This window comes from Struthio camelus, chromosome 11, assembly GCF_040807025.1.
Source record: "Struthio camelus isolate bStrCam1 chromosome 11, bStrCam1.hap1, whole genome shotgun sequence".
NCBI classification, from domain to species: Eukaryota; Metazoa; Chordata; class Aves; order Struthioniformes; family Struthionidae; genus Struthio; species Struthio camelus.
The window spans coordinates 13574716-13600371 of NC_090952.1; the positions used below are offsets into that span (position 1 = coordinate 13574716).

The window sequence follows — 25656 nt, forward strand, 5'->3', positions numbered from 1 at the left end:
AATATTTCTGTGAGATAAAGGAAAGAGCAGTTGTGATTTGACAGTACGGTGTGGCAAGCAGTGTATTTACAAGCAGTTATATTTTTACTCTATTTGTAGAATTCTATTACATAAGCACAAGTTCTATTTATTCATAATACATACAATGTAGTAAATATTTTACCAATCTTTATACAAGAGGAAAAAAACAGCGAAACAAGTGTTAAAAAGCACTGGCAAACAGAGCCAATTGTTTCTCCATTTCTTACTGGAGAATGTTTCTTACACACTATAAATCGCTACGCTTTTACTCAGTGAAAAAGCTGTCATTTCCCCAGTGTAAGTGCTTAAAAATAAAGTTGTCATTATCCTTGGCTTTAATATGCTATTACTACAACTGAGCCAGTTAGGAATGTCCTATCTGCTTGTCTGAAAACTATGATCAGACATTGTAATATTTACATAATTAACATCTGATCATTTCCGAACATGGCAACCTTCCACAATTATTGTGCTGAGACTGATAAAGTCATTCAGAATAAAGCTTCAAGTCAAGGACGGTTTTTGTGAAATCAAGTGCTCCTTCAGAGGGGCACCTATGCCCGGGCTTCACTGCTGTCAAAATCATCTTTGCAAACCCAAAAGCAACACTGGCATAATCTAATTCACAGGCATTTTAAATCCTCAGAATAACTGCCTAAACAAGAAGTGGGAAAAGTGGAAGTCAGACAGCATGGTTACCAGCCAGACAGTACGGTTACCATATCTCATCTACCCTGGCATTCCCATAGAGCTACCACAGCTAGAAACAAACACATATCGTGCAGGTATTATGGTGGTGAATAATCTTATAAAAATGTCATTTCAAGATCAGGAAGTAAAGCAGCTGCTGTGCCGAAACTAGACTAGAGAAGCTAAATATATCTCATCTTTTGTAGGGCTACTAAACTTTTAAGTTCTTACACTGTTACAGCAAAGATTTTCTTCCAACTAGCTCAAACTTGCAAATGCAAAAGAGGGCTGAGGATAGCAGCTGTTTGTGTCATATGAACTAAGCTGTCAGATGAGCTACCAGATTTTACATGATATTAGTGATTCTGGGAGATGTGAACCTGACCTAAACAAACTGATGAGAGCCAAGAACAAGCTCACAGAAGCAAGCACAAAGCAGTGTTGAGAGCTGAGGAGAAGGGACAACAAACTTGGGATTTCTTATAGGCTCTCAAACACTAGGTATTGGGAAAGCGATGGATAAAACTCTTGGGGGAAAAAAAAAAAAGAAACAATACATCCCATTCAGAAATATTATTTCAGGATGTATTCATCTCCCATTTGTCTGAGAACGAGATAAACATGAAAAGCAGCAAGGCATCCCTAAAAAAAAATTATTGTTTGGGATCAACTCTAAGGGTAAAGTTCCACAGCAGCTACAGTCAGCTGAAACCCTTGCTGTGCTGTACCACCTTGCCACTGCAGTTGCATAAGCACCAGTGCTGCCGAACCAGCTAGCAAGGGTGCAGTTCCACAAGGTAGTCTGACCAAAATTACCAGCTTAACACTGCTAAAAACGGGATGCCTCTTCCCTTTCTCTTCTGTCTGTTCCCTGTTGCACATCCCCCCATTGCCCCCCCCCACACACACACACAATGGTTTTGATGCACATTGATTTCAAACCAAGTCTACTCAAATTACTAAAAACAGCATAAGACTAACTCAAGATGACAATATTTTGTGCTGGATTAGTGAGCTGCATTGGCTTACTTTGTGATTATACAACTGTCAGTCTGACATAAGAGGAAGAAACAACCACAAGGCTGAAAGGCAATGAGAGAGAGAGAGAGAGAGAGAGAGAGAACAGAGAAAAGCAAGTCCTCAGCATTTTAGTAACAGAGACCTCCCATCTTCACTCAGCTCTCTTGTGAGGCCACAGCTCAATCTTTAAACAACATCACCCTGATCAAACTGGCTGCCCAGCCACAAAGCGTTAGCATATGTTCAAGGGAGAAGACAGCCATGCACAGCCCAGATGCTGTCGTATGCCACCTGTGAAGCCACGCTGTAACCTAGCCACCGGAAGAGGCAGTCTCATCTTCCTTGCCCATTCATTTCCATCAGCAAAAAGTGTCCATAAGCCCCAACCCCACCACACGCTGGGCTAATAAGGCTGAGGAAATGACCCAGGTTAAAGCATTTTTTCCCCTTGCTTAGCTTTAGGCCACTTCAGTCCCATGTGTGGTTCACTGTGCACCTTCAGAAACTCCTGCAGGGAGCACTGAGGCAAGAATGAATGACCAGTCAGAAACACTCATCTTTGGCAGGATCAATTTAAACTGCTTGCTGAAATATGGGAAAAACACACCAAGAACAGTGTATGCTGTTAGCTGCTTTTGAAGCTGATGGCTCATACACATTGTAACACTTGAAAATAACAAAATCAGATGCAACTTCACAATATACACAGACTCGCTTCATTTCACTTAGAGGTAATCAACGTTTCTAATAGTTATACCCCATTCCAGACATAGCTAAGAGTACATAAAGTACAGTCATTCTCCATTTCTTCACTACCTTCAAGTTTCGTGCTCTGCTGAATCCAAAGCGAGAACTACTTCTGCCTTGATCAAGCCTTCTGTTACTAAGCTCTTTTATTGGTAAACTACATTCAAAGTAGCTGAGGCTGTGTAATGATGAGCCTTAATACATTCAAAATGTGCAAAAGAAAGCGGGACATGTACTATTCTACACATTACTCACAACCATCACTAGACAGGAACACTGCACCTTTTTGATGATAAAAGCCTTTATATAGGTTCACATTTCATTACCATGTTACTCCCAGCTCTATAGCTGGGTTAGACACAGTAAAAAAATCCCACAAGGGACTGTGAATTTCCCACAAGGGAAATTCAGTTATAACTTAATTTGTCCACATTCAAGGATGCAAACCAGTAGAGGTGAATCCTAAAATGTAATGACACTCAAGTAGATGCTTCAAAAGACATTTAAAAGGGCACTAATTCATGAAATAAAATTCTTGCATGCCCAAAGCTGGTGATCATCCTGGTCGGACTGAAGACAATTAAGCACAATACTAATTACCAATTCAGTCAAGAAAAGTAGGCCACTTCTGCTAGGTTGCCCATAGCTGTTGTTTAAGGAGTGTTCTATCTATTTTAATGAACAGTGGCATTAAGTGTAGGTTGCCATGCAGTGTGGAAATGTAGCTTTCCATTTTATCCTGTAAAAGAGAATGAAGAGTCTGGTGGGATACACAAAGAGGACCTTCCGTCCAATGTCTGTTTGGGCCAGTTGTTTCAATCTAAAACCTATACTGATCATCTTTCTCAATTGTAGTTTTCTTCAGAAGAAAACAGGAATGCTCCTCTACTTCTAACAACCTCGGCTGCCAAAAGACACAAGAGTATCGAAAAGAAACTGAAGTGATAGATTGTTATTTTCCATGTGGGACAACTGCTCTTTCCCAGCAATCACTCTTAAAGTACATCTTGAAAAGATTATGTTTAGTGGAATTTAGCCAAGTAAACTGCTTATTACTCAACAGCCTACTTTAACTACCACCTATAAATTTTAACGCATAACAAATGGAAGTGAAAACAGATCATTTACTAACATCATTATAGTAATTCAAAAAGTGGTCCTGACAGACTGATAAGAAAATCTTATACACTGGATGTGAAGAACACATACAACACATACAAAACATTTACAATATATATTCAACACTAAAATCTGTAGGATAAGCCAAAATACAACTCCAACAAAACCCCTGAAAGTTCAAACCATCAGCTAAATTGGTGTCTACTTCTAAAATATCAATATGCAAGAATTTTTACTTAAGAACAAGAATTTGTTTCAGGGTTTCATAATTTACCTACATCAAACAACAAAAAGTATCATTTAAAACCAAAGTAGTGACCTGTGCTACATTCCCTGCTATCTCACAGCTTATTAAAGTCGCTAATCACAATCGTGGAAGTATGGAAAGCGAACATAAAACTTCATATTTCTCTTTTAAAGATGAAATATTTACAGGTAACAAAGTTACTGACCACGTTCTCATGTTTGATGCATTGACTCTTTCTTGCAATATATGAAATGATAAAAATGAAGACTCCTTTCAAACTCCTCACATGGGACACAGACAAATCATTCAGCCACAGGCAATACTACCAATTTGTTTTCCAACTACCTTCTATAAGTTTATAAATTTTTATCTTGAAGTTTTATCTCTTCACCTCATTATACTCTACAGAACCATTCCAAAGCTTGCTTTATTTACAGAATCACAGAATGGTTGAGGTTGGAAGGGACCTCTAGAGATCATCTAGTCCAACCCCCCTGCTCAAGCAGGGTCCCCTACAGCACGTTGCCCAAGATTTCGTCCAGACAGGTTTTGAGGATCTCCAAGGATGAAGACTCTACAACCTCTCTGGGCAACCTCTTCCAGTGATCAGTCACCCTTACCACAAAGAAGTTTTTCCTCATGTTCAGATGGAACTTCCTGCGCTTCATTTTGCCCGTTGCCTCTTGTCCTGTCACTGGGGGTACCCCTGGAAGAGCCTGGCCCCATCCTCTTTGCCACCTTCCCTTCAAATACTTATGCACGTTGATCAGATTCCCCCCTCAGTCTTCTCTTCTCCAGGCTGAACAGGCGCAGCTCTCTCAGCCTTCCCTCAGATGAGAGATGCTTCAGTCCCTTCATCTTAGTAGCCCTCCACTGGCCTCGCTCCAGGAGCTCCATGTGTCTCTTGTACTGGGGAGCCCAGAACTGGACACAGGACTCCAGGTGAAGCCTCACCAGGGTGGAGGAGAGGGGGAGGATCACCTCCCCTCGACCTGCTGGCAATGCTCTTCCTAATGCAGCCCAAGAGACCATTGGCCTTCTTGGCCACAAAGGCATGTTTCTGGCTCACGGTCAACTTGTCCACTAGGAATACCAGGTCCTTCTCTGCAGAGCTGCTTTCCAGCAGGTCACCCCCAGCCTGTACTGGGGCATGGGGTTATCCCTCCTCAGGTGCAGGATCCTGCACTTGCCTTTGTTGAACTTCATGAGGTTCCTCTCCGTTCATCCCTCCAGCCTGCTGAGGCCCTTCTGAATGGCAGCACAGCCCTCTCTAGGGTATCAGACACTCCTCCCAGCTTTGCATCATCAGCAAGCTTGCTGAGGAGGCACTCCATCCCTTCATTCAAGTCATTATGAATAAGTTAAACAATACTGGATCCAGGATCGACCCCTGGGGGGACACCGCTAGATAGAGGCCTTCAACTAGCCTCTGTGCCACTGATCACAACCTTCTGAGCCCTGCCATTCAGCCAGTTCTCAATCCACCTCACTGTCCACTCATCCAGCCCGCCCTTCTTGAGCATGCCTATGAGGATGCTATGGGAGACAGTGTCCAAAGCCTTGCTGAAGTCCAGGCAGACAACATCCACTGCTCTCTCATCTATCCAGCCAGTCATTCCATCATAGAAAGCTATCCGATTGGTCAAGTATGATTTCCCTTTGGTGAATCCATGCTGACTCCTCCTGATCACCTTCTTGTCTTCCATATGCTTAGAGATGGCCTCCAGGAGGAGCTGTTCCATCACCTTTCCAGGGAGGGAGGTGAGGCTGACAGGCCTGTAGTTTCCTGGCTCCTCCTTCTTGCCCTTTTTGAAGACTGGCGTGACATTGGCTTTCTTCCAGTCCTCAGGAACCTCTCCTGATCTCCAGGACCTTTCAAAGATGATGGAGAGTGGCCTAGCGATAACATTCGCCAGCTCCCTCAGCACTCATGGGTGCATCCCATCAGGGCCCATGGACTTGTGGGTGTCACGTTTGCCTACATGATTTCTAACTCAATCCTTCTCCACCAAGGGAAAGCCTTAGCTTATTTAGATAGCTTCCTTTAAATTATCATTCCAAATTTCCAGTTTTACTTGTTTGATTCAGTACCAGCATTATCCTTCAGCTTATACACTCCTTCCCTCTGCACTATCTGGTACCAAAAAGACTTTTTCCACCTTCTTTTTGGTCAAGCTCTGTTCATTTCCTCTTGTAAATCATTTCCCCACACGGTTCTAAGCCCTCTTCTGATCATCTGAGCTTAAGCCTCATATAAAAGTCTCTACCAAAACATTCTTGTCTGATATGCTATCAGAATTGCAATTAATTTCTTCAGCCTCGAGAAGAGAAGGCTGAGGGGATCTATTCACAGACTGGTAATTTTAGAGAAGATGGTGATACTATCCTCACAAGGATGCACAGAGACAGGACAAGGGCCAACAGAGACAAGTTGCTCAGAGGAAGTTCCATCTGGATGCCAGAAAAAAAAAAAACATCACCCTGAGAACAATAAAACATTGGAAGATGTTGCCCAGGGAAGTGGTGGTATCTCCCTCACCGGAAATATTCAAGAATAGGCTTGACAGTGCCCTGGATAACCTAATCGAAGGCTGTACTTTCATCAGAAGCCTGGACTAGATGATCTGCAGAAGTCCCTTCCAAACTAAACTCATCTATGATTTGATGTTTCTATGTATAACTTTCTTCTTTCCACCATCCCTTCAAAATCCCATCTGAAGTCCATATGTTCCATTATGCTTTCAATCATTCTCTATTGTAAGATGTATAAAAATATCTACAGTAGAATGAGACATATACTTGCTTCTCCAGAAGTTTTTACTTGCAAGTAGAACTCCTTGCACCTACCCAACTGTTAGTACTCCAGTGTACTTACGTAGAAAACTCAGTTTCATTTTGTAAGAGCTATTTGTCAATACTATAAAATATCCTAACAAAAGCATCTATTTTTCCTTATGCTTCCACTCTACAGACTTTGAATACAAAATGCTAAGTTTCTACATAAAAATTAAAAATGTTTACAGAGCATAGCTCATATCTTCGGAGAATGAAATAAGATTCTTGCTGCAACTTCATACAGTTAAATTCTGTGAACAAAGCTCAAATTCAAAGCACAATCATCCAACATTTAGTGAAAAAAGGCCCAATAAAACAGAAAGTGAATGTTACAGAATAAAGCATTTAGTAAAAATATGTCAGAGTGATCCACCTAGTACAGCATACCAATTTCGGTAGAGAAATGAAAGATAACGGTTGGTTAACTTTACTGTTGCTCAGTTCCCTCCATAAGATGCTTTTACCTGCAACAGATCTGTGTAAATTCATTACTACATTATCTTCTGGTTATATCATTCATCAGTAACTACCACTAAAAGAAGGGCTGGCTTACTATGTCTTCCTCTCCTAAAGTAAAGCTCTTGGCAATTCGGTTATCATCGCCCTGGAGACTGCCCAAAGTTTTTAATGATTTCAAGAAATCAAACCAGGCAAGTGCTATCACATTATCCTGATTAGGGAAAATAACTCACTGTCTCTTGTTTTTCAGGAAAGAATGAAAGCCATATGGGTCAGAGGGTGCTTAGTGGTGTACTTTATTTGTAAAATTATTGATGCCATGCGCCATTCTTAGAGACAAACTATTCTAAATGTACAATAGAAATACTAGTTCTCTGCAGTTTATCCTGATACCACGTTCTGTGGTTATTCTTTTTAGTCAGCCGTGATCTCCATCAGTTGGTCAAGCAGTTACAGCCAGTAGGCAGAAATTCTACATTAAGACAGCTCAATAATAAATGACGCAACTTACCAAGTTGTGTGACTGGGGAAAAGCATGTTTTGTGAGGACTTCAAATATATCTCTTCTACTGTGACCCTCTTGTTTTAACGCAAACCGTAAGTTTCTCATATCCTAAAACAAAGGCATTATATTTTAAAAGAACCAAAGCAGTAAGGTACTTCTATTTGGTGTACAAATGCTATATTATACACTTAACGTGATCTAGAATTTGCTTGCAACATACCTCAAACTGTTGTGAGTGTTCAGCTTTATTTTTATCCCATAAAACAGAAGAGAACTTACAAACTTTGTAAATAGCAGCCTCACACATTCTGTGGTGAAAACACTGTAACACTAAGTCACTAAAACACTGAAAACACTTTGACACTAAGTCATCAGAAGTAACTGTCTTATTCACTAAAGTCTCATGGGTCATTGAACGTTTGCGAGGTGCGAGTTACTGTACATTTCCAAAGTGAAATTTCGCCAATAATTTGTCTAGACTACATTGCTTATTTTTGAAGTTAGTGAAGAGAAAATAAGCTAGAGACAATGTGCACATTAATTACTGAGACAAGAAGTCTGTGTGTACATATTCCATTAAAGAGTCAAAAGACAGGACCTTGGATTATTCAATGGGAACTTCCCACATGACATTTTTTCACGGCAACAAATTTTTTTCCTAGACTAAAAAAATGGAGATAGTTGTTACATTAACTTCTCACTGCCTTCACAGCTTGCAAAAGCTCTGACTTCTTTAAGTGTTGGATGGCTCTTCAAAGATTTAAGGTTTATAAAAAATTAAAAATTTATTTAGAAAGAAAGTAAATGAAGAGGTGCAGGAATAATGCCAGTTTCAATTTCACAGCCCAGTTCTCAAACCAGACTACTGTGCAAAATCACTTGTCAACCAGCAATTAGGGAAAGACCAAACCTTCTACAAAGAATCATGTAGAGACAATGGTAAATACTCTTTGATACAAAGGGTATTTTCCTGTCCAAAAAGTTCTTTTCAAACTCATCTGTGGGGAGTACATGGTTTTCCATTCCTACAAATACGTAAGCAGCGAGAAAGAGAACATGTAGGTTGTTTTCTATTGAATTATTGGAAAGTCTTACTTTACAAGTTATATCTAATCCATAAGAATTCTCTCCTCTGCTTGAAGCTCCTCCCATTTTTTCAATCCTTGAAATTACACCCAAAGGAACATTCAATACCACAACCGGGTCCTGCAAGGAAAATTTGGGTAAGGAAAGGATTAGTCTGAAAAGGAACTCGGGCAAAATGTTCTTATGTATTCTATAACAGAAAGAAGACACGAAACATAGGAAACAAAGGAGTGTTTCAGGGCTTGATTGAGTCTCTCCTCTCAACACGTCTAGGAAGTCTGCATAGTCACTCTGCATAGTCACTCTGTAGGCTTGAACATCAGACAGTTTTACATGCAAACAGCAAACATTTTATGCCATTAGGCAGTTGGCAGGAAAAAAAAGGCGGCAACAGCCTAAAAGATGCATTATGGCATATTTCTGACTGCCTTTGCTTGCTTTATTGATATACAAAATAAAGAAGAATAAAATTAAAATGAGAGATTATAAAACTGTCAGTTGCAATCAGAATGATCTTAGTTCACTAATCTTAAGCCCTTTAACCTTCTCATAATATGAAGACAGATAACAGCTCATTTTATTCTTTCATACCACAACTTAAACACTATCACTCCCTCAATCCCCATGTTCTATTGATTGAAGTGTTTCTCTTTCAACATCAAGGACAATTAAAATCTTTGTTTACTGATAGTGATTTTAAAAAACTATTTGTATTTTAAGAACTTTGCAACTATCCACAGTTGCTACCCCTGATCCAGCACAGAATAAGCATGAATGGAATAGCTATCAAGAAGCTCCAACAGAAGGATAAAGGTACCATCAATTCAGTGTAAGTGATCAAATTGTAGTTTTACTTGGCAAAAATTATACATTTAAACATATTCAACTTTAAAGAACTTGCATTTTTTGTAATGATTTCTCAGTGGCACAGGAAAAACTGCTATTTAGTCATTACACAATTAAGGTATTATTACATACTACAGACCATTTCAAGTAAAAAATCCTTCCATACAGTTCCAAAAAGTATACTTCTGCCTAAACTAAGAAACATGAACTGGCCACAAAGTGAATCAAATGCAGTGACTGGGTGGGGGTGTGGGGTGTTAAGTTAATTCATCCTATGGAAGCAACTGAGGGCACATTACTCACAGTTTCCACGCTTCTTAGGTACAGTCTGTAGTTTGTGATGTACACTCGTCCTTTAACAGGGCCATTGAATGGACACATATAAATAACATCTTTGTCTGTAAAGAAATACAGCATTTCTTCAACATTAAGAAAAATCAGAGTTAAGGACAAAATCAATTAAGCAGTAGTAAAATAAAGCTAATTGCACTCCTAAGAACTGCTCTAATAGAGAGCTGAATGAAAGGAAAAAAGGTATAAAACTGAGCTTTGTCCATTTGAACTACAAAAATGTGAAAGTTTCAAATACTAAACTTGCCTAAATTCTTCCAGTTGATTTCAATAGTCTTCCTAGTAACATCTGCTTTCTTCTCGTTCTTGTCAATATGTGGGGGAAGGTGGGACATAGTACAGCAACATTAAGTACTCCCTGGGATTACTGCTCTATGCCATGCAATAGCCCAGAAAAAATACAATCTTCTGTTGATATCAGTACAGTTCTGGTTGTAAAACTTTTAGGGAACTCTCCCTCCTGAAGAGAACCAGTACATTTCAGTTTGAGGCAACTGAAGACAGCAGGGCCACCAGGACTGTTTCAGCAAGGACAGTAACAGAACAAGAGCAGTAATATACATGCTACTCAAAACTCCCTACCATTCAAGCTATCCCTTTAGGATTGAAGCATCACAAGCCAGCTGTTTCTCCTTGTCTACTCGTTTCTTGAACCTAGTCTACTCATTTGCCTTCCACAACAAGCACCCTCCTTCCTTTGTGCTGCCCCACAGCAGAGAAAATGGTCACAATGGTCATATTAAATACTCTTCTTACTGCCACACCCTCTCCCTCTGCCTTTCCTCCAGCTTTCTTCATCAAAAACACAGGTACTTATTTTCACCACCTCACTCACAAATTCATCTAACAAAAAATCACTGCGGTGAGGAGGGGATTCACAAATATAAGGCCTCTTTCAGTTACATTCTACCAATTTCCATGAATGAAAGGCTTCTTTCCAGGAAAAGCCTCCACTAAATAAGGCAGCACTGTGCATCATATATTAATGCTGTAGCATGAGGAAGATTAATGTATGTCAAGGCTGACAGCTGCGTAGTGGCTAAGTGCCTGTCTCGTTGTGTAAAGGAAGCATAAGATTTTACCCAGTATAACTATAGTTGGGGCTAAGGTTACACACTACTTGCACAAGAAATTAATGCATAATCTGTGGCAAGTTTCATTGTCTTCTGAATTCAAAAAGGTTTGAGGGAATCTTGTCACTAGACACTTGCTGCTTAGTCTGTAGATATGATCACCACACATCTTAACTTGGCATGTCTTTGTACTGGACAATCTCTGTATGGAAGCCAAGAACTTAAAGTTTCTAAAGTGATTATTTGCAAAAAATTAATTCAAGGAGTTTTAATACAACTTACCCCTCTGCCCAATTCATTTTTAATTATGAAATAGTCCAGTAAGTATGCCAGACTCCTTCAATATACACTGCATTATATAGCTGTGCAACTTTATACCTGTAACTCTAGTTTCTCCTGGCAGACGAGGTATTTCCTCATTTTGTTCCCAGTTAGTTCCATCTTTCAGAGTCTAAAGAGAAAGAGGCAAATAAATACGTTCTGCTGTTGTACAACTGCTCCAAGTTCCAGGTAGAGAAATCTTACAGGAAATACCTGTATGGGAAAGATCAGTTTTTTCCACAGCAGAAATTGACATACTGAATCAAAGGAGGAAAAAACACCACTCTCCTAAATTGCAATTATTAAACATTGAACAGAGCTGAAGCACAAACCTGTTTTACTCTCTCTCCTTCCTACTGAGTATTTAAAAATATTTGCATTAAATTGGAATGAAATTTCTATGCCATGACTTTTCCAAAAATTTTGTACATTCCATTTTTCTGGAAAAAAGTTTGCTCAGCTGAGAAAAGCTAATCAAATGAAATTACTTAAGTAATATATTCACAACCATCATACACAATTTGCTTATTTGCGATTTTCATATGTTTAGTACTTCTTAAGAATGACTAATAAAAATAAATCTTGGTTTTAAAGAACTGTTTTAAGAATATTTAAAACTTTAGTGTCTGTTCTGGCACACAGGTGGCATTTTACTTGGCCTCACTGCCTCCCAAAGCATAGAGGAATCTTTTAGCTGGCATTAAGGTGAATACTTCTCCTACAGATCAAAATTTTAAAACTGGGCCAGTCACACAACTAGATAAAACTCAGTTGCAGTACATAATTTTTCTATCGCACAGATTTGCTAAAATTGCAATAAAGCTACAGAAAATTTCAATGTAGAAAGCAAGAACAACAGATAGGTATATTAAAATTGATTTCCAGGGGGGAGTCTCATAACTTCTGATTAAGAGCATCTCCTTCAACCAATCTGAAAGATAGTAAACCAACTTAGTTGGCTGTATTTGAATTTTAACAGTAAGCAAGAAAATAATCAAGAAAAGTGTAATCCAAAAATATCCAGTTTTGGATGCAACTATGAAAGGTAATGATCTCAATACCTGATTTTAAAACATGAAAAATGTGTTACACTCACCCTTTTAATTGAGGAGCTCTCCAAAGAATTTGAATTATATTTAGGTGTTGATGACGAAGCCATAACGGGTATCTGATGAGAAAGCACACATTGGAGACTTACACTTCTGCTTAGACTACATACTGTCTACAGGAGAGATTTAGACATTGAAAGTCTGTACGAAGACATCAAGAGTTTGCAAGAATATTCTGCAAGATGACATCAAGTAAAAAGAGATTACATTACTAGCTCTGGGTTTGGTTCTTACAAAGAACCAATCTGACTTCAGCTGTATTTTGTAATTCAGCTTGAATATGATTATTAGTCAAGCCAACAGAAATTAGAGCGCTTGTTTTAAGTGACAGGATACACATTAAGAAATACAACCTACTTAGAGCATTTGTATTAAGAATTTTCATTTACGAAAACAGGAACAAACCATACAATTATTAAACAGCTCTTGAAGTCACAAGCATCTCGAATATATTCGAGCGTTTTGGGAAGTTAAAAAAAGGAAAAAAGGAGAAAACGGGAATTCCACAGTTCTTGTGCATTTAAATCAGCTCCTTTCCCCCCACCCCATTTCCTAAACTAAAGCTTCAGTTAACCCACCAGAAGAGGGAGCGTGCTACCTTCTGGACTGAACAGACTCAATACACTTTAAAAAGGCTCTTTTTAGAGTCAAGCTTTTTTTTTTTTTTTTTAATGGTATTGACTAAGGACAGAAGTGCATGATTCAGAATTAACCTTCTGAAGCATTTCCTGGTATTGCACAAGGGATGTCTAGAACACAGCGGGAAAACGCTCTTATTCCCAGTCCAGACAGTAACTTTGCAGCAAATCATAATTCCCTTTCACTAGTCTCACGCTCTTCATCAAGCCCATTGTACAGCTTTCTTGAAGGGTCTTGAAGGGTTTTGTTTGTTTGTTTGCTTTTTTATTCAAGGAATGGGAGTGTCACAGGCTGCCTGATCTTTGTTCCCATTACACAAATGAAACGCTCTAGCCTAAAATAAGGACTTGCTCTCCCTCTTCCACAGGGAGGCAAGTTTGCTTACGTCTCTGCGCTGTGACAAATCCGCCCATCCTCCTGCCCAACAACAGGCTCACAGCAATGCTGCAGCCGCCCTACGCAAGCAATAGCAACAGATTAAACTGCAAGATCTACAAAGCTTTGAAGTTACTGTGACAGCAGAAGAAAATGTCTGCGCAAGAATAAAGCTGAAAATCTCCACTTGGAGTCCTACAGGTTAGTTACCTTGTTATAATGTCCAAATATTTCTTCTATGTATTATAAAGAAAACACAGGAAATCTGACACTACTTAAAACTACACTAGTCGGTGATAACGCTCATCAGAAAAGGCATAAAAATCATTCCTCCAGAAAAAAAGAAACCTATATTAAGTTGCAAAACAAAGAGGAGCGATTCAGGATGTTGAGCTGCTGTATGACCCTGCACAGTGAGATACTAGCTCCTTCCTCGATCTCCTGCAACTTCTGCTTTCCCCAAACTGAAACAAGGGGGGTCCCGAGTGAATTGGCACAACTCCAAAGATTTAAATGAAATGCTATAAGCAATCACTGTAAATCACTGCTCTTCTAGGCTACCTTCCACAGAAAAAAACTATTACAACAGTGGAAACTAATGTTTTGACTGCAAAGTTCAGAAGATTGAAAGAAGATACTGTAGTATCTTACATACATATCACATGTATCATACATTTGACTTTTTCTAAGTTGCTACATTAACTTGTCAGTTGTCTCTAAGCACCAAACATTTAAGCTTAGGTTATTTTTCTTAATTAAAGATGTTTAAATTTTCAAATAACCAGCTATTCATAAAAATAAAAGGCACATTTATCGAGAGGCATGTTTTAAAATACTTTTCCACAAGAAGCATTTTTTGTTTTGATTGTGAGAAATACCAAGTGAGACAAAGGCACAGAGTAAGCTAGCTGAGCGCAGAAGCCTCTTTTTTCTCTGTCAGCAATAAAAAGCAGTTTCACTAGAGCTCACATAAATTGAAGTTAAGGGCTGCACCAACCAAGGAGGCAAGTGTGTATGAACAAGCCCCAGGAAACGGACTTACAGAAGATGTGCCTACTCTGACTGGACGTGCCCTGCCAAAGGGAAGTTTGGGCTGCAGCAGGTCTGGGCACACCCAAGCTAGTTTTCAATCCTGCAGCCGCTGCTGCTCCACCAGTGAAACCACAGAGCCGAAACCAGCAGTCGCACAAGCCCATCTGGGATCCCAGACACCCACCTCGGTGCTATCCCAGCCCGCCACAGCTCCCAGTGCCTAAGCTCACAAGAACGCAGCGAGCATGGATATTCCTGAAGATCTGTAACATTACCATCGATCCCAGTGTAGATCTACTGCTCGCTTTAGGAACAGTATGGAGAGATTCAGAAGCCTTCTGCTTCCTCACTTGACTTCCAGATTTCCTCCCCTATTTACACGCTCACTGAATTTTGATCCAAGTGTAACTTTATCAGAGGTGAGTTAATCGCCGAAACAATCATTCGACTCTCAGAACATTGACCGCAACTTTTGCATAAGTTGAAAGGACTAAGCAGAGAAGATCCTTTTTACTTACAAAAATTGTTCTTTATAGCACCTGAGGATACCGCAGTACAGAGCTCGTCTGCCCTCCTCACTGCCGTCCCACCAAGCTACTTCAGGCAAATGAAATTGTGGTACAATTTTTATAGCTGAACTTTGTATGTGACTTTGCGCACACGCAAATGAGAGTACTTTGTGCAAAATGTTTTCGACATTCCCCAGAACCGATTTCTTTAGACATATTTTACAGGGAGAATGAATCTACGCACTGACTTCCATTTCAAGATGTACGAAATATTCTACAGAATATGTCATTACAGAATTACAACCAACTACTGCTTCATTTCCAACATAAGCGATGCAAACTAGACTTAGAGCTAATTAAGTTGAATAAATATGTATCGAGGTAAAGTGTTATCTGTCAGATTTGGTTTTTTAAATTCATCGTGCATGTGTTCATTTTAAAAAGTTAATGCAATTTATTTTGCCAGAACATAAGTAGAAGAATTCTCTTAATGCTACACAAATTCTGCTTAGAAATCCAGTCACACTTTAAAAACCCAAGCACTAAGCAGCACATCTATAACCATCCACAGTCGTCTGATTTTTTATAAGCAAACTAGGGTCAAGTAATTAAACTCCGCTTTAGATTATTTTTCATATTACTTTATTAATAAAGACAAGGAATACAATTTAAATCAAGAACTTCAGATGCAAAGTGCTGCACCTCGAAGGATTAGCCCCTTGCAGCAATAGAAGCTGGTGGCTGGATGAGCGGGGAGCAGCGCCGCAGAAGGACGCTGCGGCAGGGAGGCGTCTCGCCGAGCAGCGAGCCAAAGGGGAGTCAGCATTGCAGCCCGGCAGCAAAGGCAGCCTGCAGCATGCTGGCCTGTACTAGCAGGAGCACAGGGAGCGGATTATCCCCCTTTACTCAGCGCTTGCGAGACAGGATCTAGAATAACTCTGCCCAGTTCGGACCCCCCAAAAAGGGAAAAAATCCAAAACCACCACAACTTTTCTCCCATTAGGGCATTCAAGTAGTAAAAGAGGGGCCCAGGGAAGTTGTGCAGTTGCCATCCTCAGAGGCTCTCAAAATCCAAATGAATAAAGCTCTGAGCAATCTGGTCTGATCTCAAAGCTGACCCTGCTTCAAGCAAGAGGCTGAATTAGAGACTTCCTGAAGTCCTGTCCAACCTTCAGGCAACAGATAAGATCAAGTTCTCATTTAAAAGTACTGTCAATCAAGGATGTACCTCAAAGAGGTGGTTTCCTTTATAAAAAAGGAGCAAATATTTTCAAAAACTGTTTTTAAAATGGACATTAAATATTTCCTTTTACAATATGATTTCTTTTTCTGTCAAATTATAGAAACAGTTTCTGGCAGCATGCCAAAGTAATCTTGCCATGAACAATCCAAAGGCATACTCCATAGTCTTAAAATAGCTACAGCTTTCTAATTATTATGGAACAGCAGTAGTCCTTCCACATATGGAAAAAAAAAAATCTCACAAGTTATTTTCCACTGTAAACGTATTTTATTCCCCGCTATCGCCCATATATACTTGCAGTAAATGAAAACCGCATAAACCTCAAGGCTTGTGAGCAGCTGAACAGAAGTATAATTATGCCACACAAATCTAAAACAAATCAGACAACTTTGCTTATGATGTTCTGCAGTTACAAACAGCCGAACATTCCTCCTTCCTGTACAGTAGCAAGACGACAAGGTAGTTTTTCCTGGGTTTAACTGAACTAATAAACAAAGCTTTGTTAAAATTATGAGAACTTAATATAGTAACACTACCAAGAAATGTAGGCTCCAATGATCTTACAATAACAATTAAAACAAATTACTTGGGATCAGTATTTCCATTTTTTTAAAATGATATTTATACTTGTGCTTCCTAGGATACATGGGAACGGAGCCACAACAACATTTGAAAGGATGGTCACTAACGGGCAGATTTTAAGGAGGTAATTCAAGGGTTCTACTGACCTCTACAAAGAGATGCACATGCACATATGCACACAGACAAAATCTATATTAATTTTAAAACTTGACAATAAGCTTTTGAGAATTAAGAAGTCAGAAACGACAAGCTAATATTCTCTTATGTTCTTCACTGCCAACAGATTGGAGGGAGATAAAACACTCACCACACTTCTGCAGGTCTTCTCATGCTACCTACCATCTTTAGAACCTATATGACCTAGGCAAGGCGAGGGAAAGAGCAAAGGAAACAGGGGAGGCTGGGTTAATACATCCGTCACTCCCTCATTAAGCTCAGAAACTCACTGGCACACTTATTTCCCCTTCAAGATGTTTGCACCTTGGAAAGACCAGCAGATGCTTATAAGCCTTGTAAGTTACAGCAGCCCAATGAGTCTAGTTTGGCATGTTTAGGATCCAGGAACAAATTAAGGCTCCCCTGATGTTTTGCTGGGCCTTCTAAGGCTTTGTCTTCACCCCCAGAATTGCATCAATAACTTGCAACTGTTGTACAAGTGACTGAGCCATGCTCATGTCAACTTAAATCTTTACACGCATAAAGCATTAGTACATGCCCAAAAGATATCAACATAACATCAAAAAAAAATTCGAGATCAAGTAAACTGCATCAAGTAAATAGCTGTGAGCACCACTTGCAGATACTTAATGTTCTTGACCCTCCACCACTGGATTAAAGCTTCAGAAGAAATTCTTTTTAATGTTGTGCCTATCTGTCATTTGGTTCAACAACAATTTTGACAACACTTAATGTAAAAGTATTTCATTTTATATAGTCTATGGTGTTCAATACTTTAACCTGGAAAGATTGGGGAAATGAAACAGCTAAGTTATCACACACAAGACAGAATCTACTGAATAAGAGTGGAAAAGATATTAAAGTGACACCTACGACAGTTGAAGCAGTTATTATATACATAAAAAATTCAGAGTATAAGGGCAACTGGAGAAGGATGAGGGGTTTTTTAAGTATCAGATTTATTAATAAAGTGAAAAAGAACAAAGACTGAATGCACGTTTTCTAGAAGCTTTCTGACTACTGCATCACGACATCTGTAATGTGACAAGGTAATGCCAGTTCTCATTATCCTGCTGCAGACAACGATTTGTGTAAAAATCTGCTCATCTCCAACGCGTCTCGCAAAAATAGAGCTACCAAATTTACTACGCCTCCCTTCACTATTCGGCTTTGAAATCATTCAGAAAACAATTAGAGCACTTCTAAAAAGAGTGATATTTAGAATTGGACAATTATCATTTAATAATTGAAAGAGATCAAGTTATTCATTCAATATCTGCAATGCATCTGCTGGTCTAGACAAAAGCAAAGTCATTTTCACAGTTATACTTGGTACAGAAGTCATAAACTGTTTCAAAGAGAAGAATGTTAGATACCTAAACAATTTTTCACTCTGTTTGAGAGGCAAGAGTAGGTTAGTACAATTAGACATAACCTGCTCACACCCTTACTTACACAGAAAATGAAAAAGCAGATTTACAACAAGGTATGCTGGCATTACTACACCAAATAAAGCTCTCTAATCTTTGTACAACAACCTTCAGAGATAGCATAAAAACACTGCCTTGTGTCTCCTTAATAAAATTAAAAGCATAAAATAAAGTCAAAGTCCTTAAAAACAAAATACACCAGTCAACCCCACAACTAGACAGAACAGAATACACAGTTTTGCAGAAGTTATACACAGAACAGTAGAATTCTAGGAACGTCTCACTAAAACAAAATTAAGCTTAAACTTGAAAGAAAAGAGGGAAAAAGCATATTTCATTCTAAGTGTGCATGGGGGCAGGGCAGGAAGGGAACATAAATCCTTTTTAAAAAAAAAAAAAGGGAAAAGCAACACTCCTAAAGGGTCATGCTAGCAACACCACCATATCAAGACAGTCACCAAAATAAGCATCAGCATCTCTAGCACTACTAAATGAGTGTTTAATCTAATGAAGTCAACAACAGTCATTATTTTCATTAAAGATCTAATAAATTTCAGAACTAGATATAAAAATATAGAAAGATACCAAGCAAGTCACAAGAAAGCTCTGCATCACAAGAAATGAAGGCAGTTTTCCAGACATCGGCTGTCCCAAACCAATCAGTGCCAATCAACCAAAAAGGAACAAACATGGTGAGATCAGCCACCACCAGCCAAACAAGTCTGCAGAAATAAATACATCTTTTATGCGACTAGTTATGTTTTAGCACAGAGCAACTACATTCGGCCAATGAAAAATAGGGTAGCAGAAGTCTCCAAAGTTTAATAAAGCTACAGAAAAATAAGCACAAGGTAAAGCAGAGCATTCCAGTATCAAAATAGGTAACAAGACAAAACAAAAAACACACACAAAACACAGAAATCCTTGCTTATATTTATTTCCCCAGGGGAAAGGGGAGGGGGGAAGGGGAGGAACAGGCCTCCTGCAAAAGTGAAAGATACCAATGCAGGTTGTTACTTATAAGCGACGCTCAATTTTAACATAACGATTTTGCTCATGCTCTCTATAAACCTGACATATTGTAATACTTAACTAACAATATGTATTTTATATACAAGATTTTAACATTTGAAAGTCATACAGTACCAACATCAAAAACATGCTTAGCGTAATGGCAATTCACATACTTACTCGTGGCCAGTAGCACTTACTTGTCACTTGTTACACAACTGAGAACAAACTAAAATAAAGGTCCATATAACATACAGAAAAACACACATCTGTGAGACATAAGCACAATTTAAACAGGAAGAGGAAGAGGCTCTCTTAAATCACTTAATAGAGAATTTAAGATTTTTTTTCCATCAGAGTTCAAGGACAAATTACACCTATGATGTGCAAAGGTGATTTGCTCCTGCACATCAAATTACATGCTTCTGCCTATACTTTTTCCAGACCGGATCTCTGGAGTCAATATGGATTACTGGATCCTATAATCCCCTATTTCTACACTACCATCACTTACAGGTTTCAAGTGTAACCTCTCCATAATAGATTCTGCCACTTTTACCTTTCCCCAAGTGGAAGCTCATGATCCTATTGATCTTGGGCTTGATTATGCCACTATTGGGTCTCCTCCCTTTAATATTTGAATTATCTTCCCCTACCTGCATGGACCTACTAAATCCACAGTCTGGGGAAAGCAGTTCAAATCTCTCTAAAAGCCTTCTCAATTCAAACCATAACTAGAACACAAAAATCACGTCAGCACTATAAGCCTTAACAGGATACTCAACGTAGATTCTATATGTAGAACATATAGAAAATAGAACTAGTAGTCGCCCTTCTGCACTGAAATTTAAGTCAATTTATCCACCTCATTAGTAATGAACAATAAAATATGGCTGTGTTCTACCCCTTCCCCCCCCGCCAAAAAACAGTATCACTTGGAAAAATCTTGAAATCTAGAGCTACTTGTCTGCTAGAAGCAAATTATCTCTCAGAATTCTCCGAGTTTAAGGAAACTGTATTCCAGCGCCCCTGCTGCTGGCAGCTCTCTGCTAGACTGTGAATGGCAAGCCTTCAAACCCACACGGGAGTGCTGTATTTGTTTGTGACGAACCAAAACCACCACCCAAAAAACTTTCCAGTTCCCTAATACAGCCCGTATTTGAAAGGGCAAGTCACTGTCCCCAAAGAACTCCATAAGCAACAGGTGGATATAAACAAGAGCGCACAACAGTCAAGTGACTGCTAATACAGCAAGCAAATTAGAAGTGCATCAGTTGTCCGCCCAATCCTATTTTATAGCCATCATTATAGCAAGTAGTTTTGAAGACACTGACAAATCCTAACAATGAAGTACTACAAATGGAACCACGTAGCTGAAACCAGAAAGTTTGCCAAATATTTTCTCAGTGCCACTAGATCCTATGAGCCTCACCACCCACATTTCAGGATATGTTTCTTAAAAAAAAAAAAAAAAAAAAAAAAAAAAACTTGTAGCCTGTATTTGGAAGTCAGGTATTACATTAATAATAGCTGAAGAAAAAAAAAAATCTTCAGTTCTGCCTTGAATGACGTTCCTTTGATTTTTCTCCCATCTCTATTTAAAGCTTTTCTTTTACTGTCTGATCCTCTCATGGAATTCCACTCCCACCCCACTTCAAAAACAAATCAAGATGTTCAACCAGACTTTACACAAAAGTTCACAACATTACTTTTTCTAATTATGAACCCTATTGCTTCCCCCTTTTCAAATTATATCAAAAGCACAGCTTATGGTGATATCCCTGGCTTTTATCCTGGCTACCTTTTTAGCAAGAGAATTACAAACTCTCTCATAAGGAGAGATACAATAGGACATATGCCATCAGAAACACTGACTTCTCTGCTGAAGGACTTCCATCTGTTAGCTGGATATTTTTCATGCTGTGCATCAGTGTAAGAAGAAAAAAACCAGCACGTGTTTCAGTGGTAATAAATATATTTATATGCTAGGTCCTGTTCTCTAGCCTTGTCAGAGGTCTATTCCCTGTAACTCATGCTAACAATTATTTCTGCCCACTCTTACTCTCTCATTAATTGTTCTGTATTTTTTCTATGCATAACATCTTTCTTCTACCGCTTTTATGTTTTTTCTGATGTTCCTATTTACTCTGATAATTCTGAGTAGTAACTCTAAAGTGGAGGTGATAATCACGCAAGTGAATCGGAACAAGCAGTAGGTCTCCTTTTACACATGCAGCCCTCTATAGGAAATAGCTTTTACACCTAGCTAGATTAGGTGGCAGGGCAAAAACAAGTGGTTTTTATAAATCGTTTGTCAGGCTACCTCTAGAACTAGCATACATCTATAGGATGCCTATGCCTGCAAGCTAATCCATGGCTTTCTAAACCCACCCAGACTACTTTTCCCTACTTTGCATCCCCTGTGGGGAACGTATACCTCCCACACTGTCAAAAGCTGATGCAGTTGACAGAAATGCCTATGGGATAGCAAATACAGCTTCAAAGTTTTCTATTAAGAAGGCCTTCAGCTGCTCTCTGCTCATTCTTCTTGAAAGATATCCCCTTAGGCTGCTATAGTTCTATTGCTAAAGATATAACTGATGATTCCACAGGAGAAATGGAAATTATATCTGTTATGCGTTGATACACCGTATACAAAAACTACATTATCATGGCCAAAGTGACATCCCTTGTTCAGGCTTTCTTCCAACTTTCCTTTGATAACATGTGTAACTGAAGTATTAGACTTATTCTCTTTCATCTGCTGTGTTTAGCTCCTGCTCCTGTACAAGCATTCCTTCTCCGAATACATATTGAATTGAATTACACATGCTGCTATGAAAAAAATACCATTTTGAGTTTGTCCCCGTTTTAAAACGGGCAGACAAAGCTCCGATGAAGTCGTCAAATTGTTCTTTGCTTTACTGCCAAGAAAGGGGCAGTCAGGACTACCCTGCCCAATTCATTCATGGTGCAGCACCACACCTTCATGCACTCACTTTCAAGTAACAGGCAGGGACTTCTCTGGACATAGAAAGTTTGGTACTTCCTCAAAAGCACAGATTTCACACCTGCCAATGTATATAATACATGGCCCAGTCACATAGCGCTGAAAAGCTTCTGGCATATGGCCCTTCAATTCGTTATATGCGACTACCCAGTGAAGAAGTTGGGCACCAGTCACTTTCCAAACAACAAAAAAAAAACCCTACAAACCCATACCACGTATCTTAGAAAAAAAGTGTAACCTGGTCTACTTGAAAACACTTTCTTCTGCTTTCCCTTGCTCAAGAAGCCTCCAGGCTTAGCAAGTCACTTCAGTTGTCAAAAACAGAGGCCCTCTTCAGTGTGAGATGAAAGGACAACAGTGTGTTCATCACTTTCAACTTTCAAACAACATCTGACTTTTGTGCTGTAATGGGCCCTTGACAGGGCTGCAACAAGCAGGAAGACATACTGCTTGTGCTGCCAGAATACTTCAACTACCACTACTTTTTAAAAACTTCAGAAACGAAGCAAAACTCCAAAACAGTCACTACTAAGAACACTCTGGAGAAGGAAACAAACAGTAGTAGTTCTGCTCGCATTTTCTCTTGTACCAGCAAGTTTAGCATCAAGTAGTTGGAGGTAAAGAGTGAGCTGGAGAACTTTCTCCCCTGAAACTTTAACATACATAGTTCTGAATTTTTTTCAAACATGCAAACTCTATATAGACTCCTAACCATACTTACATTCACCATACATATTTGAGCATCTTGCTGTGCAGTGTTAAGCACTTCTTCTCTCATACATTCCCAAATAATATTAGCACTTATTATTTTCTTTTCTAATTTTGAATTTCCTATGAAAAGTAACACGTAATTAAGGGAAGTCAGCAAGAACTGACTACGAAGAGAAAGCTTACAATTTACACAATTCAAGTTCTTACACAAATTGATGTGCTCTCCTTTAAAAACACACACACAAGATTGAAGACATACAGTTTGCTGTCATGCTGCTAAACCTGCATTCTAAATTAACTATTATTAGTTAATATTGCAACAATATATACCAAGAATATATTAGCACTAGAGTTTGTTCCGCCTCAGTGCTGCTACAGCCTGTCTCTTCAGCAAGTGCTTCTTTTGCCAGTTTCCTTCTGAGCAACCATAGAAGGATAAACAGTGCAGAAAGAAAATCCTGCGTTTTATTGGAAACATCTTTTTATTTCAACTCTTGCACACTTTTGCCACATGATGAAGCTAGGTACAACCAAAAAAGCCCTGTGTATTTAAGTTTCCTGTGCTTCACAGCTCTTCAAGTAACTGTAAAGTTTAACTTCTTTTTAACCACCTAAACCACAAATTAACATTAAAAGGAAACTCCAGCAGGAAAGAGGTTCAGGTTTTGTACACCGATACCTCTTGAACCTAAGTTTGCCCTTCAAAACTGGTTAATGATAAACAGATATGACTACTAGCAGGCAACAGACACAACACTGCTCAAACCCAGGCATTACACACTAGGGCCAAGGTACTTTTTAAACATAGCTACTACCTGAAGCTGTGTATCAGGACAAGTCAGCCTACAGGCCAGCCCCAAAACCTTTCTTAACATCTACACAGTTTTAACTTTGTCGGCACTGTATTCTAGCATCTCAAGGAAAAAGGGGGCTTTCTGTGAACAGGAGGAGGAAAGCTAAGAGCACCGGGAAGGCATGAGTTACAGGTACACCTGCAAAAGAAAAAAAAAAAAAAAAGAAAAACACAAAGAAACCCCTCCCACCAGGAATTGAGCCGTTGCATCCATCGCTCCAGCACAAAGCCCGGCAAGCAAAACCCGCCCATTGTCTCCAGGGCCACCGCTCACCCCGCGGCCACGGCCACCGCTCCGGCGCCTCAGCAGCGCGGCCCCGGCGAAGCCGCCCGGCGCGCCGCACGCCCCGGCGGGGCGGCCGCAGCCAACCCCCGCGGCTCGGCAGCGCCCGGACCGCCGGCGGCGGCGGCGGCGGCGGGGTCACCCCGCCCGGCCGGCAGCGGGACGGGGGGGAAGGGAAGGCCCGGGCCGCGGGCACCCTCGGGGCACACCGGCGGGGGGAGGGAGGCGCGGCCCGGCGGGCGTGACCGGAGCGGGGCCCCCGCCGCACACTCACCGCCAGGCGGCCGCCGCCGCCGGCCCCAGGGCTCCGCGACGCGACGCGACGCGACGCGCCGGCTCCCGGCTCCGGCTCCCGCCCCCGGCGCCGGGCCGCGCCCGCCCCGCCCGCGACCTAGTGCGCTGCCCGCCGGGACTGACCGCACGGGCTGCTGGGAAACCCTCCCCCCCCCCCCCCGCGCGCGGTGCCTGCCGGGAAGTGTAGTGCAAGGGCGGGGTGCCGGGGCCGCGGGGCCCGGCGGGAGTTGTAGTCGGCGGGGCGCCGCCTGGCGCGCCCCTTGCCGGCGGCCGCCGGGCCCGGGAAGCCGTGTCAGCAGCGGCGGCGGGTCGGGGGAGGGCCCCGAGGTGCGTGCCGAGAAACGCCCTGCGCCGCAGAGCCCGGGGCACAGCCCGGCGCTGCCCCCAGGCCCGTCGCTCAGTAGCGCGTTCCTGAATAACACGGGGTGGGGGGAGAGCGTAGCAGACGCCTGCTCTGTGCCGCAGATCGACGCGGTCGGTGAATGACCCTTCATGCTCGCAGAGGTCTCCAGCTGCCCGAGACCCCAGAGCAGACTAAACCTCCGTGGGAAGGCAGGCTACGTTTCCGGGCCTCGTGCGCGGGGCGAGGCGCGAAAACACCCGGGGGCGCGTACCCGATCGTGCCTGTAAAACCCGCTGGTCGTCCCAGCCCACGGCTTTGGGCGCCGGCGACGGACGCGCTGCGGCGCGCCATCGCGCCCGGCCGGGCTCCTCCGCGCAGGCCCGTGGGCCCCTGGCAGGCGCCGGCAGGGCCCTCAGGCGGCGGGACCCCCACGCGCACCAGGCCGTGGGGATACTTCCCAACCGCAAACGAAGATTAATAATACAAATAATTAAAACAGTTTGTCATGCCGATGCCGGGAGGATTACCCGTGCGAGGTCAAAAAAGTATTGCAAGGTCCCCTGCCCGCCACACAAACTTGCTCCTGCAGGACAGTGCGCTAGAGGGTGAGGTGGCCACTTGAGGATCCTTGGCCGCCTCACGCCCTGCGCTCCATCGTCCTGATGGGGAAAGGACTTTGCCATGAGTTATAAAACAACAAAGTCCAGCTTTTCTGGTTGAGTGGCTGGCCCTGCA

The 25656-nt window shown here is 41.1% G+C and overlaps 1 protein-coding gene across 4 annotated transcripts in view; it reads right to left on the minus strand.

Annotated features, from left to right (window-relative positions):
• MTM1 (myotubularin 1) overlaps nt 1–24659 on the minus strand; it is a 47890-nt gene extending 23231 nt beyond the window's left edge. The window contains exons 1-7 of one of the 4 annotated variants that reach the window (XM_068957574.1): nt 24559–24652; nt 23964–24140; nt 12417–12488; nt 11378–11450; nt 9879–9973; nt 8739–8849; nt 7650–7751 (exon numbers count right to left, since the gene is read on the minus strand). In XM_068957574.1, the coding sequence (XP_068813675.1) occupies nt 7650–7751; nt 8739–8849; nt 9879–9973; nt 11378–11450; nt 12417–12488; nt 23964–24023 (513 nt within the window). In that variant the 5' untranslated portion in view covers nt 24024–24140; nt 24559–24652. Of the gene's footprint in view, nt 1–7649; nt 7752–8738; nt 8850–9878; nt 9974–11377; nt 11451–12416; nt 12489–23963; nt 24141–24558 lie in introns of all 4 variants that reach the window. The other 3 variants (XM_068957573.1, XM_068957575.1, XM_068957576.1) reach the window with 3 other exon arrangements.
• Nucleotides 24660–25656: the final 997 nt, after the last annotated feature.